This window comes from Sturnira hondurensis, unplaced genomic scaffold, assembly GCF_014824575.4.
Source record: "Sturnira hondurensis isolate 20B ecotype Veracruz unplaced genomic scaffold, ASM1482457v3 Scaffold0003874, whole genome shotgun sequence".
NCBI lineage: Eukaryota > Metazoa > Chordata > Mammalia > Chiroptera > Phyllostomidae > Sturnira > Sturnira hondurensis.
The window spans coordinates 2,064,518-2,088,988 of record NW_028076505.1 but is presented as its reverse complement, the minus strand read 5'-3'; the positions used below and the strand labels follow the sequence as shown (position 1 = coordinate 2,088,988).

The 24,471-nt window shown below is 52.4% G+C and overlaps 1 protein-coding gene across 2 annotated transcripts; it reads right to left on the bottom strand.

Moving 5' to 3' along the window:
- Nucleotides 1–1,981: 1,981 nt before the first annotated feature.
- Nucleotides 1,982–17,626, bottom strand: FAM3B (FAM3 metabolism regulating signaling molecule B). Of its 2 annotated transcripts, none has more exons than XM_037042992.1 (8): nucleotides 17,427–17,626; nucleotides 12,774–12,920; nucleotides 11,539–11,662; nucleotides 11,190–11,248; nucleotides 10,222–10,272; nucleotides 8,646–8,733; nucleotides 7,156–7,288; nucleotides 1,982–2,101 (listed from the first exon to the last, which is right to left on the bottom strand). In XM_037042992.1, exons 1-8 carry the CDS (start codon nucleotides 17,491–17,493, stop codon nucleotides 2,012–2,014), a joined length of 759 nt encoding a protein of 252 aa, XP_036898887.1. In that variant the 5' UTR covers nucleotides 17,494–17,626; the 3' UTR covers nucleotides 1,982–2,011. The 2 variants fall into 2 exon arrangements, with proteins under 2 accessions (XP_036898887.1, XP_036898888.1); XM_037042993.1 differs by having other exon boundaries at nucleotides 12,774–12,917; nucleotides 17,442–17,624.
- Between the last annotated feature and the right edge of the window lie 6,845 nt (nucleotides 17,627–24,471).

The following is a 24,471-nucleotide window of genomic DNA, read 5'->3' as shown; positions in this document are numbered from 1 at the left end:
AATGGTTCTTTGTATGCTATCTACTGTTTACCATTTGACAATGATTAATGAACTGTACCTGAACTCCTGTGCAAAAATCCCAATAACAGCCTGACTAGGCAAGGGTCGGGGCGCTCTCTCTCCCCTGGGAGGGAGTTGCCAGGCTGCTCCAAGCCGCTCTCCCCTTGAGAGGGTGGCAAGGCCATTCCGAGGCTCTCCCCCTTGAGGGAGTAGCCTCGCTGGCCCTTTCCCTCCACAGGACTCCGTGTCCGTGTGAATTTGTCTCATGTCTCATCCTTGATGCCGTGGGCACTGCTTGTCAGTGCACGGGTCAACGTTTCAAAGAAATCTGAGGGCTTAATCTGAACCAGTGTCTGTCAGATAAGGGGGTTGCAAAAACTTTGGGAGACGTACTCATTTCCTGCTCGGACCCTTATCGTATGAATGAAAGTACTCTTAGCAAAGCAGACTTCACAGGACTTTGTGAATTCTTTCTTAGGCCTGATCACCCTGGATCCCCCTCTAGCCGGCAAAGGGCTGCACTGCCTTCCCCATCATAGGCTTTTAGGCTTAAGTGGATTAGAGCCAGGAAGCACTTCTCCCAGGCAGAAATGGGGATTCAGGCTATGTCAGAATAGCCGGGGAGTGAGGGTCCATCACCCCCTCTTTGTTGCAGCCCCCCAGTCCTTCCTTGAGGGCCTCCCAAGTGATTGTGTCTGGCTTAGGTTGCCCCCCTCTGAGGGGTCTTACCCATTACTGACTAACTGACCATGAGTTGGGGGCAGAGATGGATGAAGCAGAAGCGGCGCTGCTGCCAGGGAGACAAGCTTTGTCCCCTTAGTGGCTCACAGTCCGAAGGTGGCTCACTCGGTCTTATCCATGGGGGGCGGTTACAACTCCTGAAACCAGGCAGAGCCGTCCCGACAAGCCCAGCCTCGGGTGACCTGTGGCTCACACATAGCTCGAGGGAGAAGTCAGCGCCAGTGTGCGTGAGCCACTGCGGTTTGGGTGGGTTGAGACGCTAAGCGTGCCCTGTGTGATCCTGTTTTTAAAAGGATTTCTGCTGATAAAAATGCTGGAACTCATCACCTAACCTGATTCCTCCACCTTACAAATGAGGAACTAGAGGCTCAGAGAAGCGGCACGAATCTGACAGCAAAGATTTGATGTCCCCTAGCTTTTCCGCTGGCCAGGCTTGGAGGGACAGTTAGGAGGAGCACTTGGCAAGGACCTGAGCGTCTTAGCCCCACCTCAGATGTATCACTGGACGTGCTTCCCAGAGCGTGCCCACCTTGGGTGCCTGGCTCTAATGATGTGTCTTGTAGAAAGTCCGATGTATACTGTACAGCTGTCCTCCTGAGGCCAGACCCCCCTTGTCTTGTTGCAGCTCTTCCCTCCCCACCCTGTTAAACAGGGTTTGACACCTGGATTTTTTTTAAACAATGGAAGGAAGGGAGGAAGAGCAGGAAGGGAGGCAGAGACTGTGTCCCTGCACTACTGCCCCCTGGTGGCAGAAGTCAGGAGGCGCCCAGATTTGTGCCTCAAAGAGTAAGTTCATGGACCCACAGGAAGAGAGCAAAGGCCCCAATGGCGTTGGCAGAGGGGGCTTTGCTAAGTGCTTTCTTTGATTGTTGCCCGTTCTCCCCAGGGGGTGACTGCCAAGTTGAGGGGCTGCTCAGTGACGACAGAGTCAAGGTTTTCTCTCTGCAGAGCTGGCTGGGCTGCAGGGTCCAGATGCAATCACAAGATAACTCTGCACACGGGCAAGGGGGTGGCTACCTCCTCCACCCTCTCCTTTCCAGGTTAAATCCCTTCATTTAACAATTTCCATCCGTGTCAGTCTTTCTGCTCCTGGATATCTTCACCACATACAGACTGGCATAAAAATACTGTGTGCCAAGACTTCATGCCACCAGCAAATACTGGTTGGTTGCTGACAAAACCTAAAACATCAAATACTGACTTGGATAAGATTCATAGGCCACTCCATGACTCATTTGTTTATAAAAAAACATTTATTGTCTGCATAATGTTAGTGTGGTTCTTTCGGTATGCAGCCTTCTATCTGTATTTCTGCAGGCCAGCCCACGTATCTGTTATTTGCACTATCAGAGTGGTTGATCTGTGTAAAAGAAAGAAAAGAATTTTATTTGCTAATCAAGAAATACTTAATGTGTCAGACCTGGGCAAATCCTATAGCTAGGAGGGAGTCCTTGTGATTGCTTCCTAGAATGGTGTTTGCTCCAACCTACTCTGGGTGCTTGATTTTTCTCTCCAAATCCTATTGGAACCAGGCTTCTGAATCCTATTGGAACCGGGCACTGGTGCACTTTCAGAACTTTCTGCAATGATGTGAACATTCTGTGGCCGACACTATCCGATGGAGTAGCCACCAGCCACGAGTGGCTATCGAGTACTTGAAATGTGCCCCGTGTGAGTGATGAACCAAATCGAAAGTTCTATCTAGTTACAATAAATGTAATGCCGACGTAGTAAATGTAAATCAGGTTTGGCTCAGAGCTGCCGTCCTGAACAGCATAGCTGTAATGTTGAGTTTCCAGTTCTTTGGCAGTGGGACCATGTATTTTTTTTTTTAGGTAACTGCAGAACTCCTGGCTCAGCAAGCGCACGTTCCTATTGATGCAGGCTTAGTCCTTCATATCCTCAGTGCTTTCACAGACGATGGAGCGCCTCAACTTAGTGCTTGAAAAGACTGACAGGCATTCTAATCTTTGGGGTCCTAGGTACACATTCTTTTTATATAATAGCTTTGAGATATAACGTGCATCCCACAAAGTTCACACCAAGTGAACTCAATGGCTTTTAGTGTGCTCACAGAGATGGGCGACCATCACATTCGATTTTACAGTGTTTTCCTCGCCCACACAAGAAACCGCACCCGTAGGCAGTCACTCCCCACCCCTCACCTCCCCAGGGACTCGCTAGGCCATTTTCTCTCTCTGTGGATTTTCTCTATTCTGGACATTTCATGTACCATATTTTGCCCTGTGTACAAGGCACACTCACATTTTTGGCCCAGGCTTTCAGGAAAAAGATCTTTCATTTTAATTTAATTTGAGTTTTCGTTTATTTTTATTTAGATACTTTGTTGTATTATAAAAGAATTCGAGCATTTATTTTTGAATATATTACGGTCTGAAAAATTTTATGTGACAAATAATTTAAAAACACAAGAACAGATACAGGTATGTCAGGCACTACCCATGTGTAACGCACATCCTCATTTTCCCCTCAAAAACGTGGGCACAAAAGTGCGCATCATACACGGCAAAATACGGTAAGTGAATGAGTGGTACGTGGTCTTTGCGTTCGGTTTCTGCCCCCAGCGTGTGTTCAGGCCCATCCCCGTTGCGGTGTGCTCAGGCACTCCATTCACGGCTGAATGACATTCCAGTGTACGGCCACCCCGTATTGTATTTTCATATTTTTATATACCGATAACTCATCTGAGTTGTTTCTTCTTTTTGGTTATTATGAACAAGGCTGCTATGCACGTTCATGTACACTTTTTTTTAAATGTACATGTTTTTTGTGCATATGTTTTCATCCCCTTGGGTATATATCTAGGAGCAGCATTATTAGGTCACTTGGTGACCATATGCCTAATTTTTCTTGAGAAGGGAACAGAATGTTTCCCAGAGCAGCTCTATTATTCCATTTCGTGCAGCAGGGGCCTGAAAGGCCTCCACGCCCGTGCGAACCCTGCTTAGGATGCCTTTGTCATTACAGCGAACCCGGGGAGGGTCAGGCAGCACCTCCTGGTGGCCTTTGTCTGCGTTTCCCGATGGCCGGTTCTGAGCATCTTCCCATGTGCTTATGGGCCGTCTGTGTTTCTTCTTTGAAGACATGTTTATTCAGATCCTCTGTCCACTTTTAAATTGGGTTATTTGCCTTTTTATTAGTGAGCCGTAAGAGTTCTTTATACATTTTGGGTGTAAGTCCCTTATTTGCAATGTCTTTTTCCCATTTTGTAGGTTATCTTTTCACATTCTTGGTGGTGTTCTTTGATGCACAAAAATTTTAAATTTTGGTTGAATGCAAGGTACCTACTTTTTTCTTTTACAGTTCACCTTGTTGCATCTAAGAAATCACTGCTTAATCTGAAGTCACAAAGATTTCTGGCTGCATTTTCTCTTCTCACAGTTTAAGGCTTCTAGTTCCTAAGCATAGTCATCAGACTGACTTTGACTTAATGTCCCTGAATGGTGCGACACTGGACTCCAAGTTCATTCTTCTGCCTGTGGGCGACCTGTCGTCTCAGCACCACAAGGTGAACAGACCACTCCTCCTCCACCCCGTGGTCTTGACACTCCCATCCAAAGTCAACTGACTGAAAAAGTGAGGTTTTATTTCTGGACTCTCGATTCTATTCCGTGGGTTGGTAAGTCTGCCTTATGTCACAACCACACTGCCCTAACTACCACAGCTTTGTAGTGAGTTTGGACGTCGGAAAGTGTCCTTCTTTTTTCGGACTGTTCTGGGTCCTTCGAACTTCCGTATGGATTTTAGGGTGCACTTGTCCGTGTCTATAAAAATGCCAGCTGGGGTGTGAAGGCGGGGTGCAGATGTACGCATAGGGCAGGGCCTCCACGTTCTCAGAAACAGCCAATGCAATGGGTCCCCCCTCCCCATACATCAGAACCTCTGGGCAGGCCCTATCCTCTGAGATTCTAGTTCAGTTGGCCTGGGTACCTGTATTTTGGGGGGAGGCTCAGGTTGGGAAGGACAGTTAGGCGAGGACAAGTTGCAAAGAGCAGGGGAAGCTTAGGAAAGGCCCAGTTGCTCTGGATTACAGGGCTCTACGCTCGGCTCCTTGCTGAGTCCCGTATGTTGCTCCCCCTTGTCCTCACCGACTCTTGTACGATACAGGAGCTGTCTCTACCCCTTTCTCCCAGGGGATGGTTCTGAGGCACAGAGAGGCTAAGTAACCTGCCTACAGCCACACAGCCGGGTAGGTAAAGTCTGGGGATCCGTAAGAGGGCAGATCGGTACGTGGGATGGAGGAGAAGGGGCCCCAATTCACTTCGCAGAGCCGGCCCGAGGAAGGCCATGGGTCACTGGGGCACGTGCCCACATTGCCCGCTGGAGAACCACCTAACTTTCAGTTTCTGACACAAATCAGAAAACTCAAGCCCTGGGAGATGAAGTGGCTGTTCAGGATCACATGTGGCCCCTGGCAAACCTGACCCTGGACACCAAGACCCCTCTCCCAGCCATGCCAGCTCATTTCACCCTGCTGCAGGTCCCCACGGTGGTGGCCCAGGGAGAGCTACCACCCAGAGTCCCAGGAATGCGTCACTCATGAGGACAAGTCCATGAGGTCTCAAGCACGTGGGGCATCCAAACCTGATCATTAGTAATGAGAGGTCAAGGCAGGGGCCCCGCGTAAGGGCTCCTGACACGTTCTACAGGACTGGCTTCCCGGCTGCGGAAGAACATGGGGGTCACAGAGAGAAAGCATGCTCTTTGAGACACATGCTGAAATCTCCATGAATTTAGCTTCCAGAGGGTGACAACAGGGGGCGTCAGAGAAGCTGTCAGGCTTCCCTTGGGTGTCAGTCACAAGTTACCTGGCTGTGTGGCAGTCCTGAAATCACACCCACCCAGTCCCCTTCTTCTCCACCCCCCACCTCCCGGGGGGCCACCTGCTTCTGTCTGTCTTCTTTCCCAGACCCATCACCATGCTGGACAGCACAAGCAAGGGACCGGGACCAAATGTCCACGCCTGTGGTCAGAAGCTACCTGTGGACCCTCCTGGAGACACTCATCTCTCTGCCTCCTCTGAGTTTGCAGCCCACGGAGAGGAGAGCAGACCCTTGTCTGAAGGCAGAGTCGGAGGTCTTGCTCCTTGGCAGGCCGCCAGCTGCCCCCCCTTCTGTTCCGAGGGCAGCACTGCCTGGAAGAGACTGTGTCATCAGCTCACAAATCCCACGACATGTCCCGACCCGTCAGCTGGAATTTTCACAGGCGACCAAGTTAACACATTGGGACTTCATTCTCTTGCTGTTCACTGCACTTCAAGAAGTAAAAAGACTTCAAATCAATCACGAACAGGTTTTTACAGCAACGCCAGTGAGAGCTGTGTTTATCCAGTGTCCGGCGCCCACCCCGTTAGACCAGCTTCACTCAGGTGCACCTGCACAGGTGACCGCGGAACCACCCGAGGGGACCACGGAGAGAGAGGCCCATGGGGGCCGAAACGTGGTGCAGAATCAATTCCAATAGCCCATTCAGAACATTCTACTTTAAGGAGATTTGAGAATTGAAATTTCAGCCAAGTGCCTTTCTAATGCTGATCTAATGGGGAAGGTTTCCAAACTTCTCCTTCTTCCAAAACCTTCCAGGTTTTCCCTGGAATGATGTATCACGCACCTACCGAGTGGACGGTGGGACGCTTCCCAGACTTAGGAATGAGGAGCCCTCGGTGGAAAACCAAGGGGTCAGACCAAGGGACCATCTCCGTGGCGCCCTGTGCACAAGGCTATATTCAGAGACAGAGAGTTGTAACCGACCGGCAGCCTTTCATGTCACAGCCCGCATTCTAACCATCGGTGGGAAGGGACATTTAAAAACCAACCCCCTTGCGCCAAGTTTGCACGGTGACGGTAGTTAAGACTTACTGCGGTGATTACATTGTAAGGTGTGCAAATGAGGAATCCCTGTATTGTACACCTGGAACTAATACAGGGCTCAGCACAAATAACACCCCCTCAACTACATAAAAATCTTTTATTGCCCTGGTTGGTGTAGCTCAGTGGATTGAGTGTGGGCTGAGAACCAAAGGGTTGCTGGTTCGATTCCCAGGCAGGCCACATGCCCGGGTGCAGGCCAGATCCCCAGTGGGGACCATGTGAGAGGCAACCACACACTAATGTTTCTCTCCCTCTTTCTCCTTCCTTCCTCTCTCTCTCTAAAAATCAATAAATAAAATCTTTAAAAATCTTTTATTACAAAATCACAAGCACGTAATTCTGTAAAATAACAACATCACACCCAGGAGTACCATGTGACATTTTAGGTGAAATGTTTAAATTGCTGTCCATCTCAAGCAAGACATTCACGTACCCTGCCAACCACACTCCCTGGTGTTACCTCTGCCAGACCCCGTATGATGTCCTATACCAACTGTACTTGAAAAACACCAATGCCACGTACCTTCTCTCTCTGAATCCCTGCGGGAAGTTCAAAGCCTTTCGCTGTGAGAAATACCCAGCTTGACCTGAATCGCATGGTCCTGATCTCTTTGCTTCCAAGTTCCTCTATGGCCTTCTTGGCGTCCTCCTTCAGCCTGGGGGACAGAGGGGAGCGCGTCTGAACATCGAGCGTGGGGACCCCTGGGCGCCGCACTGCGTTTGCCCCAGGACAGAGGTTTCTGGAGCAGCCCCTCTCCTGGATACAGTCAGGCTGAGTTCACGGGCTGGTTGAGTGAGTTGGATTTCCAGTGGGACAAGTGGCGACACCCAGTAGGACTCAGTTTGAAGCACAGACTTTAAACGCTCAGCTCGGAAAAGCCCTGGTGTCAGTCACACCCACACTCTCAGACGACACCATGTCCTTGCTGACCCTCCTGCTCACTGACCACAAGATAAGGTGGCAGAAGTTGTGGAAAGATGAAAGCAAGGGTCAAAACTGTCCCTTTCCTATTCAGAAAGGTCAGTATAAAAAAAACCCCTAAAAATTACTACCATTGCACAAGGGTGAAGCTTAAGAGTAAGGCAAAGAAGGCGGGTGGGAAAGAAAAGAAAAAAGTAACACTTCAGATTTTCCAAAGTGAGTTAAATGTGAGTTTTTCCCTGTTATGCATCGAAAAACTTTAGTCTGGTTAGACGTTCTATTAAAAATAAAATCTTGCCCTGGCTGGTGTGGCTCAGTGGATTGAGCACTGGCCTGTGTACTGAAAAGGTTGCGCTGGTTCAATTCCCAGTCAGGGCACAGGCCTGGGCTGTGGGCCAGGTCCTCAGTTGGGGGTGTGCAAGAAGCAACTGACCAATGTATTTCTTGCACATCAACGTTTTTCTCCCTCTCTTTCTCCCTTCCTTCCCCTCTCTCTAAAAATAAATAAATAAAATCTTAAAAAAAATAAAACCTGAGGTTAAAGTAATCTGGGAAGTGCTGTGTTCAGGAGCCCCGTGTTGGAAATTCACAGTAATGCCAATAAGCACTTCAAGGTTCTGGGAAGGTCGGTGGAGAAGACACAGCTTTACTTAGATGAGCAGAGGTGGAGAAACCTGGAGTCAGATCAGCTTTTCCCCAGGGAAAACATTGTGTGTATGTGTGTGTGTGTGTGTGTGTGTTTCCTTCTTTGGCTCTGCATACAAGAGACGTGTTCTCAACTTCCTTTCCCGTTTCTGTAAGTCCCCCATGGGTGTAGCTCTCCTGGCTGTGCTCCTCTAGTTCCACTCGGCTGTGGCTCTGCCGCGCGCCGGACAGAACCCCTGGCTTCTGGTACTGAGGGGCTCCGCTGGCAGGCCAGTCTGCTTCGTCACCGCCTCCATCCGTTTTCCTTAAAGAGGCCGCAGGTCTCGCGGTGGCTCGTTGTTTCCCAGAGGGTGCAGAGGGCCCCTGACCGGGCCGGCACTCTCGGCCCCGCTGGCTCGGCTCGCCTTGCCCACCCGCACTGCCTCAGCCACGCTGCACACACTCACCGGCTGCTGCCATCGTCGTGGGTCACCATGAAGAGCAGAGACTGCACCGGAGCACCCCGAATAAACTGTGTCATCGCTCCCGAGTTATCTGTTGGGTCAGCGCAAACCAGTTTCAGGTGTGTGACTCAGCGAGACTGTGGCCCTGGGCGCTGTGCTATTGCTGCCCTCAGTGTCTGCGTCCACTGCGAGACCTCGGATTCTCAGAACTACTTCCCTCGATCACGCAGACGGCAGGCCAGGTCTTTACTAGTAAAGGGCTGCTGGGCTTCCGGGGTGGGGCCGTGCGAGATCAGAGCACCATCGGATCACAAAGATTCTGCTGATCCAACTTGAAACAAAGGACAGCTTTGGTGGCACGGGTGCAGCGTTCCCTGCAGTGACTAACGCAGCCCATACCCACACTCGAGCATCTTAGACTAGAGCAGATCCAGGTACTGACCGACGTGCAGCACAGAGTGGGGACACAGACAGACCCTGCGAGGGGCAGTCTTCGCTAGGAGGCCCGTCTGCCTTACAGGAAAGAGGAAAGGTGAGTCTCTAACCCCATTACTTTCCACCAGGGCTTGTCTTTACAGTTATGCATACGTTAGCTGCAGAGCCAAATGCCCAATTCCCGCGAATGGCACCCTGGCATTTCTCATTACTCTTCTCCATTATCTTTGCAGAGACTTGTTTTTTACATATATTTGCCATGTATAATACACATTTTTTGGCCCAAATTTTTGAGAAAAATAGGCATGCACATTATACATGGGTACAATGAATACATACCATAGGTATGTTAATGGGTATAATAATCCCGTGTGTAATGTACACAAAACATGGGTGCGCATTATATACGGCAAAATACGGTACTAACACCCAGTGTTAAATAAAAACAAGAGGGCTGGTATATCCTGACTGACAACTGTAGCCAAGATGCAGCGCCCAGAATGGAGAGAGCGCAAAGGAGAGTGGGCACCGAGGGGCCCAGGGACGTGTGCACGGAGGCCCCTGGGTGCCAGACACAGGATGGTGACAAAGGTGACAGTCAGGGCTGGGTGCTGATCGCATCATCTGACAGATATCCGATGTAAAGGTGCCTCTTTCCCATTATCCAGTGAGGAAACAGGAGGAAAGATCCAGGAGCAGTGTGACCAGAGAAAAGGAATTTTCTAGGTAACGCTTTCAAACTGTATTACACGAACTCAGAGACTAAGAGGACTTATGGACGACCATTCTAAACCACTCAACATGAGCCCTGGCTGGTGTGGCTCAGTGGATTGAGTGCCGGCCTGTGAACCGAAGGGTCGCTGGTTCAATTCCCAGTCAGGGCACATGCCTGGGTTGCATTCCGGGTCCCCAGCAGGGGGCACTAAGAAGTAACCACACATTGATGCTTCTCTCCCTCTCTTTCTCCCTCCCTTCAGTTCTCTCTAAAACCAAATAAATAAAATCTTTAAAATGCTCAACACGAACTTCTGACAATTTCCTTAGCAGACAAAATAAGAGCGCTTGGCATTCTGTTTGATTTTTTTAAAATCTTAATTTATTTTTATAATTCATTTAAATTATAACAGAAAAAGGTTTTTCTTACCACCTTCATACATGTCAAAATACTGTGCTGCTATCACTTTCGCAGTCGTATCTAAAAATAAAAGGAACAGTTTTTAAAAGAAAGTTCACTGGGATTCACAGAGAGTTTGTGGCAGCAGAGTTCTCAGTGTGGCCTGTGTCATCCCTCTGTCCTTCCAGGGAGTGTGGCTGCTGTGAGGGCGCACCTGTGAGGCGGCCACCTGCCCCGGAGGGTGGCTCTCATGTGCGCGGAGAGACAGGGACCCTCAACAGCTCTGCCACTTCCTTCCTGAGGCTTCCCAAGAGATTTGAGGCTGTCCCACCTGCCTCTTCCCGCAGAGACCCTGGAGTGCCCCCTCAGCCCTTTCTGCTTTGTACTTGGGGTTCCCCTCCTCATGATCCTGTGGGGCCCATTCTGCCTTGGGTGCCTACTGCTGCTGTCCCTGGATGGCCTGCTCAGCTTGCTCCCAGGGACGTGACAGGAGAGCCCTGCCCAGACCTGCTGTGGTTGTTATTGTCGGGGGTCCCCAGCGGCCACTGATTGCGGAGAATCAGACAGAGCATCGTTTCCCAGGTCTAAAGAGGAGGCCAAGCGTTGCTTCCCCCGAGGCCCTAGTCTCTGGGCCACTGGGAATCCAGAGCAGAGGTGAGGCTCCGATCTGGGGAGGGGAGGGGGGCGGGGGTGCAGGGGGACCTGCGGGCCCAGGTCTGCTGGCACGGCTGCCTCTGCCACCCTGCCTCTCTGCCAGTCCTTTGTTCTTGTTTGTTTTTAAATCTATATTTGGTTCCAGGCTCGTTACCTTTTTAGGACCCATAAATAATCAGTAAAGTGAGGCACTGCAAACATAATTAAATACATATTTTAAAAATGCATTCAAATAAAAACCTAGAGTAGATCAAATGCAAAAACCATGGAAAACCCAAGGTGCCTTTGAAAATCCAATCACAGAGCTTTCAAAGAAGTTTCAAAGAAAACATTTGATAACTTACAATTGACAATGGCAATATTTATTCCTCTCCCAACATTCCCAGTCTTTTCTCCGATAAGCCTGAAAGGCAAATAAAGGGGAGTGAAAGAATTCCTTTCTTAGCAGGCAGAGGGGAGCCGTCCCTGGCCATCAGGTGTTCACTTGGCAGAATCCCTGCCCAGCCACCTCCATGCACCAACGGGTCCCTTTCAGCTATGCAGGGGCCTGAGCCAGCGCCCGGACAGTCACCCCCACGCTCGCTCCACACACACCTATCCCCAACGTCCTGTGGACTCAGTCCCTCGGGAAACCTGGAAATGCATTCCTCTTAGAATTTAGACAAATGTTTTCCTGTCCCACCCACCACTTACAGCTCATCCTCAAAGCAGATTTTGGGGTACTTGTCCCGGCCACCGCCGCTGAGCAACTGGTAGGCATAGGTGTTTGGGGGGCATGGGGCCCAGTGGTCACATTTTTGCCTTTTGGGGACTGGAGCTGTAATGGACAAGAACATAACAAGGCCAGGTGAGGCTTTATCGAAAAGAGCTCACTGCTTGACCCTGAAGGCAGCCGTTCTGCCCCATGACTTCACCCCCGCACGTCCCAAGGTTGTGGATGGTGGTCGGGGGAGGGACCTACAGGGGGACAGAAATAGGAAAGGAGTCACCAGCTTTGATGAAGAGCTTCAGAAATTCGCCTTAAGATACGAGGTTAATTTAATCTGCGCTTTTTTTTCCAAATCACAAGTGTATAAAAGGGAGAGGGTGCTTCGTAGGTATGGCAATTTCAGGAACTGGGGTTCCCCACCCTTGGCTCACTGTCTAACAGACATGCTCAGCCCGTGAGCCCTTCCAAATGCCTGGTGCTGGCGGCCACTCACAGAGGAAGCCGTGTCCAGGACAGACTTCTGATTTCAGGGAAAAGCGGGGAGAAGGAGAGCGCGAGCCCTCGGAGGGCGCCTCCCGGCCTGACACCGGCAGGGCCTCCCTTGGTGCTGGGCCCCACCCCGGACTGGGTGCAGTGGTCTCTCTGGTCCCACAAGGCGAAACCACTGTGGAAATCTTATCAGATTCCAACACCCCCATCATGGTCAATTCCTAGAAAGTTCTTTCTTTTTTGTCCTAAAAGTTCATTCAATTTGATAAAAAATGGCTTTCACCAAAAATTTTTTTATTGTTACTCAGTTTTTTGTATTCGCTTAAATTAATTTTGTATCATCATTTCTGTATTAAAAGCATACCAGTATATTTAGTCGTGAGATTTCAAAAAGGGGTACAGATTATTTTCACGTTCCACAACTTATCCAATGCAATTTTTGATGACTATTCTATAATTTCCCATTTGAGTTGTATTCCAAACACATATTTTACTTAACACGACCTGCAGGTAAAATTTCTTTGCTTTCCTAACATCACGGGCTGCCTTGGAGTCTCCCCCGGGACGAGCAGGCTTTGAATGGCACCCAAACAAGAGGAGCAGATTCTCCTTGTCCTCGTCATCACCGTCACCTGCAGTGGCCGGAAGCCCCGCCCTCCGCTGCCCGCTGCCCGCTGCCCGGCCGGCCACACTGTGGAGCGGCCTGTCTGCCCGGACCCACAGCACTGACCTTTGAGAACGGGCCTCTCACCTATGCTCCGGATGCCATAGGCCACACTGGACAGGGAGAGGTCCGGAATGAGCTCTGCCAGCAGGTACCCGGAGTACCAGGCGCACACAGAAATGCAGATGAAGATCAGCGCCCTCAGAGTGCCTGCAGACACACAAGAAGGGGGTGGGTGCTCAGCCCTCTGGGGCCGTTCGTCTGTTCCACGCGTCCTGTCTCAGCCCTGCTGGACTCCGTCAGCCAGTTCTGCCAAATTATGGGGGCTGAAGGAGTTGTGGGGACTCCCAAATTCTCAGCCGGGGGTAGCAAGCACGGGCTGTCCCGAGACTCTTGTGGCTGGCAGCTAAAGAGACGGCAGTTAGTGGGGGTTTCGCTCTTAACCTGCAGAGCAGACACCAGCTGCTGGTGGTCAGTGTCAGGACCGAACTGAACGATGGGACACCTGTTGGCTGCCAGAGGATTGGTGTCTCCCCAGGGCAGAGAGGAGCGGGTGGTGCTCCCGGGCCCTCTTCTCCCAAGTTCACAGCCACTGACACAGAGGCAGGACCCCAGCCCCCGAGCCCACAACCCAAGGCTTCCCCGTTTCCAGGCAGTGACGACGCGCGAACCTGTGCCTGTCACTCCAACCTTAGCCCCGAACCTCCACGCCTGTCATTTCCTGCACCTGCAGGTCCCTGTTGCCCGTGAGTGAGTGAGCACAGCTGCCTGCACTGTATCGAGTCTGGGTGCGCTCGTTCGTGTGTGGTTCCTTAGCTTAGGTCGTCACACTCGGGACTGGACGCTTCTATTTCCCCTTGACACGTATTTCAGCCTGAATATTTTTTTCCATTTTCTAAACCACACAGAACGCAAGGTGGCTAGAATGTTACACATGGAGGGCTTCCTGAGGCCAACTCCCTGGACCATGTAGTCACTGCTGTTTCTTGGACTCAAGGGACATCACAAAGTTGGGAAAAGCAGCCACACACTACACACGAGAGCCCTGGGGATTGAGGTGCCTGTCCTGGAATTCCTGGTGGCTCTGCGCTCAGCCGCACTGACCTCCGTGGCTGGGGCCTCCCCTGCTATCCCACTTTGGAGGGGTCTGCCCCTCTGCCTCGGAGCACTGTCCCTCACAGACCCCCCCCATCTCCCTCTCCTTTCTAAGGCTCCCCAGCACGCCACCTGGCCCCACCTTAGTGCAGCCTGCCACACACCTGCACAGGTCCCTCAGGGCAGCCCTTCACACGCCTTATTAGCGTGGCATGGGAAGGGTCCCTTCCCTGTAGGGCTGTGCCCACACACCTAGGACAGCATGTGCTCTGCAGGGTGTCCCAGAAAGTGCCGTGGGGAACACGCTGTGGGAGCTGTGAACGGTGAATGCTGGTGACCCCGAGTCAGTGCCAGTAGTGTCGGGTGCAGTGGAAACAATGGTCCGCCATGTCCCCTGTCTGTCCCCACAGCTGGACTACTTTATCCAAGTGTCATAATTGAAGAAGAAAATTGGCAAACCAGGGACCGGCTTGGAGAAGACCAAGAGGGAGCATGATGCCACCTGTCAAGTGTGTAAAAGACAGCCACATGGAAGGAAGACCCAGTTTGGTCACCAGCTGAACAAGGACAAATCGATGGAAGTGACTGGAAGAAAATGAAGGAGGAGCAGAAAGCCTGCAGGTCCTCAAGCAGGACTGTAAGCCGGGGCTGACCCGCCTGCGAGACAACAGCCACCCATCCCCACACACTTGTCAGGGCTCCTAGGAAGGCTGTAAAGTACTTGTGGGCTGGGCGAGGGGTGCCACCGATGCCCTCTGGGCTGGGGACAGCCTGGTTTCCTGTGGCAGCTGGGAGAGGCCAAGACCTAGAGCCAGAGCCCCTCCAGGGTGGGAGGGCAGGTCCAACAGCAAGGACGGGGCACTGGCTAGCGGTGAGTCATGCGGAGCCCATGCACAGGTGGGACACAGGTCATGGAAGCATCCGGGATGCCAAAGGGGGCAGGCTGAGGAGCCAGGAGGTGAGGGACCAGGAGTGCGCCGGCAGCATCTGGAGAGCTGTGGCCCAGCCTGACCGTGGGCCGAACAGCCGCACCAGGAGCTCAGTCCCTGTGGGTGACCGCAGGGTGGGTGGACACTAGAGGCAGAGAAGAACTCAGCACCCAGGCAGGTACACAGGGATTCGTCTTGGGGAGGGAGGATGTCCAGGGACTCGGCTAAGACAGCTCCTGGGCCCCGGGTGGGCCTGCTATGGTGGGAGTGAATCAGCAGCCCCAGAGGTGAGCCGGGGGGAGGAATACGCCAAGTCCAGGAGTCTGGGAAGCTTCTGTGATTCTGTAACCAGAACCTGACCTTTCCCCCCAAGATAATAAAGTCGTGGGCAGCCCGTAGCCTCCCACATGCCTCCTCCTGAGAGCAAAGGCCAGTTCTGAGCAGAAGCAGGAAGTCCGTGAACTTCCTCCTTGAGACCCTCAGTTCACAGGTGTGTATGTGTGCAGGCCTGCATTTGCATATGCGGGTGTGGACGTGTCTGTGTGCGTGTGTCCCACCCTCATCCTGCCTGCTGATCCTCGGGGTCTCAGGCTGGCCCTGGATGCTAACATCAAAGAAGAGTCCTCAAACCAACAACAGGTAGGGGGGTCTTGTGACCCCCCTACCCTCCCGTCCAGGGCCCCGGAAGAGAGCCCCTCTGAACACATTTCCAGGAGGGGATTTCCTTCAGTCTGCAGACACAGGGACGAAGCGGGATGAGGAAGCTTTGGTCGCCAAGCTTTGCCTGGCTAAGACAGACAAAATGCCCTCGCCCTGGAGGAGGTGCCTGCGGGGGTCAGGAGGGCTGCCGGGTCGATGGACCACACTTGGGGCTGCTTGTGACTCCAGGCTCTGCTGGCCTCAGTGTCCACTGTCGTCACTGTCCTGTTGGCAGAGGCTTGATGGCCCAAGAGCTGGGAATGGCATGCCTGAACACCGCAGCAGGTGTGCCAGGTAACTCACCTGCAGAGGTTGACACGCCAACACCCTCAGTTTGAGGAACCAGGATGGCTGTGGATCACAGGGGATGGGCGTTGGCCACTTAACTAACTTTACCCATTGAATCCTATCCAGGAGCTGTCACCCGAGCCAGACCTGATGTTGGACCGTATCCACTGAAATATTGCTTCCAGGGACTTTGCTCACAAAGCCAAAGGTGACTCGCTCTGAGTTTCTGTACTTGGCTTCTCTTCCAACCTCACACGCCAACAAAAACCTGGTGTTATAGCCAAGCTTTGGGCGAAGGGACCTCACAGCCCACAGCTGAGTCACGAGGCGGAGAATAAGGGAAAGCTGTGGGTGGGAGAGGCAACCCGGCAATACTCAGCGTTTTCTACTAAGAAACCTGCAAAATGACATGTAATATGGAAATGATGAAAAATTCTCCCAAGATATCCGTAACGAAAAAGTCCGTGCCCTAGGGGAGGTGTTTTCTCCTCCAAAAAGAGAGGTATAGGCCTCCCCTAATTTACCCTACAATTCACACAAGTGCCTGCAAACAGTTCATAAATAAATGGTTTCGTGGAAAGCATGACTATTTTACACAATACATTTTTAAAAAATCTTACAATTTGGCTTTCCTACACTTTGGGGATGGAGCAGAAAGGTGGTGTGGAGAACTTTCTGGAGTGTGAAGGACCACACAGGAGACGCCAGTGCTGGAGGTGCTGGTCTTACACACACACCTCGTGGCTGACGAGCCGCCACCCGAGGCAGGGCAAGGAGCCCCGCAGTGACCCAGAGGACCCTGCATGCGTGGCCTGATGGGCTGCCTTCCCTCAGGAGGCACCCAGACCCCTCAGGTGGCAGAAAGAGAACAGCAAGACCAATTAGGAAGGGCATGCGTGACAGAGGTGGGCAGTGCACACTCGAACCCCGGAACGCCTGTAGAGAGAGGCAGGAGAGGGACAGAGGACAGAGGCCACCGTCACAAAGACAGGCTTCGAGGGATAAAATGATAGAGGAAATAATTGCTCTTTTTCTTTCCCTTTTTCGACCCACCCCCAACATTCCAGTCTCAAGCTGCTGGATAAATGGAGAAGGTAGAATCAGCCTGATAAAAAGATGAGGCTGGGACATTCAGAATCGGCGACAATGGGGCATTCTGCATTAACGAGTCCCCGCTTCTCACCCACCTGCATCCTCCACTGACGTGGAAAGGGCTGTCTCACTCGTCCCTCCACTGGACCTGCGAACTCAGCAGAGGAGCCTCAGGGGAGCCCACAAGTGCCTGTAACTGCAGGCGGCAGCATCCCACTGGCCCAGGAGGCCCAGGGCCACTGCAGGCACTTGCTCTCCCAGGAAAGGGCCCTCCCCCTCGGACCCTTCCTTTTCCCACCTTGAGTCCTGCTCTGCCTGCGCTCAGCAAACACCTACCCTCAAGCCTCAACATCACACTCACTGACTCCCCTTCCCTGAATCCCAGCTGGGCCCCTGGAGACAGGCAGAGGGAGCCCGAGGAAATGCTGCAGAGTACTTGCTCAAAGCCTGCCCCCGAACCGTGCCCCCCCCCCCACCCTTCACCTCTGCTAGACTGGCTTTTGCATTCCCCGTCCGGGATCTGAGAGAAGATCAGTCACAGCACCAGCTCCACCCTCTAGCTCAGTGGGGTGGAATTGCAAGGGGTGACCCTCCCCCTTTTCCTCATTCGGCGGTGGGGGTTGCAACTCACCGACAGCCACTGGGGGCATCTTCCAGGTGCTGCCACCGGCCTTCCTGGCCATAGGCAGCAGCTCCCAGTGGACTGGGGCCCTCCTACCAGCTATGAGGAGGACTGGGAGGAGGACCAAGCAACTAGCTAGCTCTGGAGCAGGTGTTGGGAGGGCGGGCAAAAGGCAGACACGGGGCCAGGCAGGTGCAGACCGGGAAGTGCGCAGGCTGTGTGGCAGGTACACTGGGTGGAGCCAAGGAGCTCCCTGTCTGCCGCCCCTGAGCTCTCTGCTCCTTGACTAGGGGCCAGACAGAATGAACAGGGTTTGTTCTGAACGGAGGACACTCTGGGTCTTAGTAGTTCGTGGACCCAGGCCCCAATTTAATGCCTGACAAAGGGAAATGGCTGCAAAGATAAACAGGACTTGAGCCTTTTAAACGTTAACGCTGAGTTCCAGTGGCCCTGGGCCACCACCCCAGGCCTCTCTGCTTCTCCCAGATCAGCTTCCCTGCCCACCACTTTATCACAGCCCAGCATGGGGGCACCACCTCCCCCTACTTTCTTTCCATGGTGGGGGTCGGGGGTGGGGAGCTGGGGGTGCGATTAGGGAAAACGGGCCCAGGCTCCAGGGTGTCAGGTCTGCAGGTCCTCTTATTACTCAGAGGCCAGGGGAGGCAGGGAGGGGTCAGGCAGGTATTTGAAGAAAGCACCACTCTTCAATGTTTTTGCAATAGTTGGGGAAGGACCGGTTCTTCGTTAATTCTTCTTTGAATGTTTGGTAAAAATCACCTGTGAAGCGTGCCCATCTAGGGCTTTTGTTGGGAATTTTTTGATGACTGCCTCAAGGTCATTGCTAGCAATCAGTCTGATCAGATTTTCTGTTTCTTCCTGCTTCGGACTCAGAAGGTTGTATGGTTCTAGAAATGTATCCATTTTTTTCTAGATTGTCCCATGTGTCTGCATCTCATTGGCCACAGTACTCCTCGATGGCGCCATGCCTCAGGAGCGTTCATAGAGCTTCCAGCCACAGAGGGAGAAGATTGGTGTGACTCGGTGAACCGCCATTTCCCCAATGGCGGGTTTATGAAGATATGCAATCGTGCGAGGGCGAAAGATCCCATCAAAGTGCCGAACAGACCAATACCTTGGAATGCAGCAGTTAGAAAAATCCACCTTTGGTAAGGGCATTAGAGAGATTAGCAAAAATGTAAAACAATGCCATTCTTTTCATTAGATCTTTTGTTCCGGAAAATAAAATTATTTGTCATAAAGCTATGTTAATGTGCAAAGGAGTGCTTTGTGATTATTTTTGAATGACTTAACAAATACTTTGAAAAGGCCTTCCTGTTAATTTTGAATGTACCCCCCACATAAAAAAGGCTGCAGGGGCCCTGATCACGTTCGGGATGCGTCGGGGCCCTGACGTGGAAATGCCTGAGGCCTCTGCCCTGGACTGTCTAGCTGAAACGCTGAGTGGACCATTAGCCACAAAGGGGTCAGATCAGCTGGGTTTAGACTCAGGCAGACCTCGGTTTCCATCCCTGTTCCATCACACTAAGGAATTCAGAATAACTGATTTAATTCCCTTGATCCTCATGTTCTTTTTCTTTTCTTTTTCATTTTCATCTGTGAAATGAGAAGAATAACACAATCTCAGGACTGCTGAGGTTGAACGAACTCATGCAGGGCACACACTCGCAGAGCAGCGGGGAGGTGCCCAGATACGTCACTGTTTACGGGAGCTGCACTGTGTCTTGCTGGCCCAGAGGCTAAGTTGGGGTGCAGTTGTTCAGAATCCTGGCCAGCTGACCGGCCATCAGCAAAGCGAAGACTGTGCCTGTCTGGGACAAACCCTGGGGCGGCCATCGTGCAGCGGAAGGGCTGCCCCTCAGAGCTCTTCCAACCTCCCCAGAGGAAATGTTCGCCTTTCCAGGGGACGGACGGAATCCCAGACAGGGCAGCTCCGTGGAAGGTAGGGGTCTCAGTTCAGTTCAATTCAATTACCAAATGTTTATGAAGCACTGACGGATGCCAGGCACTGTTTAAGCCCCAGACGTGCATTAGGGAACAAAAATGACAAAGATACAGGATGGGGACAGCTCACCTTCTGGAGCAAAGTTTGGGAAAGCGAAGCAGCCACAGATTCCCGGGGAGGACCAACCTGCAGACAGGGGCATGGCCCTCGGAAAGCCCTTGGCAACAGAGAGGGGCTGAGTCCCCCCCCACCACCCACAAAGGCTCCTGTGCCTGGGATCATGTGGAGAGGCCCTGGTGATGCTGGGGAGCCGGAGCCAGGATGCTGGAGGTGACGACAAGAGGACACGAGGCTGCCCTGGAGCAAGACGACGGAGGGAAGGGGAAGAAGCCTGAGGCTGGAGAAGGTACCTTTTGGGTGAAAACTTTCAACCCTCTACATCATAACCCTGTCAGCAGCTTCCTTGTCCAAAATAGGTCATCCAGGGGACTGGGAATGGCTGGCAGAAAGCCCAGGTGGTACAGAAATCTCTGAGTCTGAACAGGGCAGAAGAGAGGTGAACTGGGAGTGTAAATGAGTGTCCCTTCTTTCAGCTGCCACTCTGGGCTGCTCCCTTTTTTCCTGGGCTGCTGCCTGGACGGGCCAGACAGTGATGCCCACATGGAGGTTCCCTGTGGACCATCCACCTGTTGGTTCATGAACAGCCATTGCTCTTAGGAAGGACTGGCGGGTGTGTGTCCGAGCTTCTGCAGATGGGCTTGGTTATTCTATCTGCAAAGCTCTTATTTGCGGATTGTTTCTCTGACAATCTCCCGAAGGCGCTAGATGTGTTTCTGTAGATAGTCCACGGCAACTTGGGGTTTTCACTGGAAAGGTGATGCCTGCAGAAACCAAGAGCTGGGTCACACCTTTAGCTGCGGAAACCCACCTTGAAACACACACTGAAGGTTTTTGGGAGGGTCCACATTTCTGGACTGTCTTTGGTGCCTGCCGTTGTGACTGGGGAGGTTTATACCCCACAGTTCAAACGACTGCTTGCAGTTTCCCGCATCATCACAGGGCTCACAGCCAGCGCAGTGGGATGGGAGAAACTGATGCAGGATTCACACTTCATGTGCAAGAAGCCCTTGGGGAGGGAGTGGCTCACTTGTGGAAAGAAAAGGCACCCGATTTTCTTCCATTGGCACAGAAATAAGAGAACAACTCCAAAGGGACGGGGGGGTTGTTGCGATCGCTGCTCCTTTGTCAGAAGGCAGGGTCCATTGGGAGACTGGAAAAGAGGTTTGGGCCACTACAGGTTTCGGTGTAGCCGATCGAATTGGCTGGTTCAGAGGTGGATGCTGCTTGGTGTTCCCCTGAACAGTATGGAATCCTACGCTTCACGCCAGGTCCCTGGTCATCCCCTCTGGGGCAGTGAGGCCGCTGAAGGTGCAAAGGGTGCATTAGCAGCCTGTGGCCACCCAGCTGGAACCTGGGTCTCCTAAGTCCCAGGCCCTGCAGTTGGTGTCCTAGACTCCTGGAGTGCCATGTCCCCTTTCGTGAAGATGCATCCAAGCTGAGGTGACCCAGGTGCTCAAGGGCCAAGGCGAGAGTGCACCCCACACCCCATCTCCTCCTCCTCACCCTCACTGTCCTTCGGTGACCTGATGGCTTGCGCCCGGCTTGGAGTGCCAGCTGTGTGAGGAGCAAAACCAAACCAGAAACCCAACCCCCAAAGTCATGTCCTTTGCTGCTGATTTTCACTCTTTAGGAAACAATTTTTGCTGGCTGCTGGGGCTGAAATTTTTAGGAGGAAGAGCATGGAAATTGGATCAGACTGACCGGCATCTCCTAGTTCTGTGGTCTGGGATGTGAGCAATTGGGGGTCACAATGCCCATCTCAGGGGTGAGAGAACAGAAGGAAGGTACACAGAGCAATGCAGAGAGGCACCCCATAAATGTCGCCTTTGTTACCTTAATGGGGAATTTTGTCTTTCACTGTCTTAGCAATCAAGAGAAAAATTAGATGAATTTGTTTTGACTTCGAAAGACTATGACTACCGACCGGTTCTGTGCCCACAAGGCAGAAAGGGGGACTACCAAAGAAACACTATGTGGCACCTGTCCTAGATTCTACAAAGAGAAAAAATGTGTCTTAAAGGTAAGACCTTGGGGAAAAACAAAAACAAAATATTTCTACAGCATATGGATGTAATAGGCCGAAAATGCTAAACAGAAAACGGGAAGGGACTTCTGAAACACGCGGATTCACAGGCTGGACTGAGGTGCAGCCCTGATCTGTGTCGGCTGCCTGACTCTCTCCTATCACTCATCAAGCCGAGAGCATCCTGCCTGGACCTCTGACCCGCGCCAAGGGCATGTTCTTTTTCCTGTGACGCGCTGGGAAAGATGGCAGCCCTCTTGCTCCGGGGTACAGATGGAGGCCAGTCTAGAGGTCCTGGGTCTCGCCGGCCTTTTGTTCCTGCCCAGGGTGGAAGGGTTCAGGTCTCCCACCGGCTGAGGGGTCTAAGGGAGTCCGGCTCTCGTACGCATCCCCGGACAACCAGCTTCGCCAGATCCTAGGGCTTCTCCCCACGAATCCCAGGCCAGTCCCCTCCAACCCCTGGGGTCCAGGCATGCAGGGCATTTTTCCTCCCAATGCAGGCTGGACCCCAGGTATGACTCTGACTCCGACCCCCACCCGACCCTGACCCGGACCTCCACCATTGTCCTGCCGGGATCCCCCTCACCCCGTCGCTGCCTCGTGGTTCTGCGCCCCAGGAGAAGTCTGCGCCTCTGCGCCCGCGCCATCCCAGCAGAGGCCCGCGCAAGCGCAGTGCTGTCTATACCGCCTCCCTGTGGCTCTGGCGCTGCCACCAGTGGCATCCGTGCGCCCATTCCCTCAGGTGAACCCAGAGAAGCCGGCAGCTTTACAGGGCCTGTCCCATGTTGCAGACCCCACGTATGGCTGTTGGGTCCATCTCTGCCTTTCCACTCCCCTCCCCCAACGTGTTTCATGGGGTCCCTCCAGCCTTTACTGGTCCTCCACGTGCCTTGGGCCCATCGCTGCCGTTTCCGCTGCGTAGGGTGCTTCCCAAGGCTGCCCTACTCCAGGTCCCCTGACTGCCTTAGGCTGTCCTGAGGTTGGGCTTGCTGAAACTGCNGTTTATCGATTGCACTTCACCCACTTGCAACAGAAGTCTCTGCGATAGAGAAAGAAAGACGTTCAATAAAACACTGACCTGGGTGAGTGGGAGAAAACCCACATCTCGGTCCTCCTGGCCTCACTCGGGAGAAAGGGAGATGGACCCAGAGCAATGGTTTACTCTCGCTCTCTCTCCCTCCCTCCCTCTTAGAGTTCCCTAGGAGGGGTCCCCCAACGTGTTTCATGGGGTCCCTCCAGCCTTTACTGGTCCTCCACGTGCCTTGGGCCCATCGCTGCCGTTTCCGCTGCGTAGGGTGCTTCCCAAGGCTGCCCTACTCCAGGTCCCCTGACTGCCTTAGGCTGTCCTGAGGTTGGGCTTGCTGAAACTGCTCCACCGAGTGACAGTCCATGAGAGTCCCCCAGGGAGGTCCCCGAGGCTGAGAAGTGTGCGTGAAAAGGCTGGGCGCTGTAATGCCCGCTTTGGGAAAGATGTCTGTTGGCCAGCCTGCAGACATCCAGCCTGCCCGCAGGGGCCCCGGGAGAGCTCAAGACGCGGGTGTGTGAGCCCCCCACGCCACCCCGGGAAGGCCCCTTCAGGGCTCTGGTCATTCACTGACCTACATCACATCTACCCAACACATCTGCGGGAGAGGTCCTCTAGTTAGGGCTTAGCTTCCTCACGGCTATCATCAGCCCTTTTATAACCATGTCTCATTCCAAATAAATTTTTAAAGCATTCGAAGAGCCTCCGTTGAGGTACGTTAGAATTAATTTCCATCTGCAACTGTATCTGAGAAAATGCTTCCAAGGTGACTTCTTTTGATCCAGGCTCCCCCTGCCTGGTATTTTCATGTATTTGTTGTGAAGTGGGAGGTGATGGCTCCTTTGCATGTCGGGGGGAACCTGCTGGCCTGTGGGTTTCTGAACGCAGGGACCGTGTTTATTTCTCCATGTCCCCAGTGCCCTGCAGGGTGGGGCACTCGGCCAGCACTCAGGAATTAAATGTCGAGTGAATGGCTAGGAAAAGGCAGGGCCAATAAACAGTCCAGGATTCACTTAGTTCGACCTCCTCCAGCAGTTCTTCTCCTCTCTATTTTTTCTTTTTCAAATTGTATTGATTGGGGTGACCCTGGTCCACAAGATCATATAGGCTTCAACCGTACGGTTCTCTGATACACCATCAAATCTCGCATTGTGTGCCCACCACTCAGAGTCCAGTCATCTTCCGCCACCATATATTTGACCCCCTTCACCCCATACAACCGTCCCACCCCCTTCCCTCTGGCAACCACCATCTCTCTTCTGTGTCTATGGGTTTCAGTTTTATAGCCTATATATGGGTAAAATCTCATGGTTCTTATATTTTTCTGGCTGGCTTATCTCACTGAGCATGATATTCTCAAGGCTCCATCCACGTTGTTGCAAATGGCAGCCTTCCACCTTTTCTCATGGCTGAGTGGTGTTCCGTAGCACTTATGGGCCATGTCTTCTTTATCCAATGCTCGGTCGCAGGACACTTTGGTTGTCTCCATGTCTTGGCCTCTGTGAGTGATGCTGCCATGAAGCATTTTTTCTTTGATTGTAGTTGTGTTAGCTGGGGCTGCTGCAACAAATCCCGCAGGCCAGTGGCTTAAACAGTAGAAGTTAATTTTCTCTGGTTCTGGAAGTTAGAAGTCCAAGGTCAAGGTGCCTGCAGATCAAGTTCTTGGTGAAGTCTGCCTTTCTCGATTGCAGACAGCTGCTATTGCACCATGGCCTCTTCTTGCGCCGGAGAGAGCTCACTGTGGTGTCTGTTCCTCTTCTCATAAGGGCGCTAATCTCATCATGGGGGTCTACCCTCATGACTTCATCTAAACCTAGTTATCACATCTCTAACACATCTCTAAATACACGCACATTGTGGGGGTAGGGCTTCAACATATTAATTGGGGGGCACAAGTACTCAGTCTATA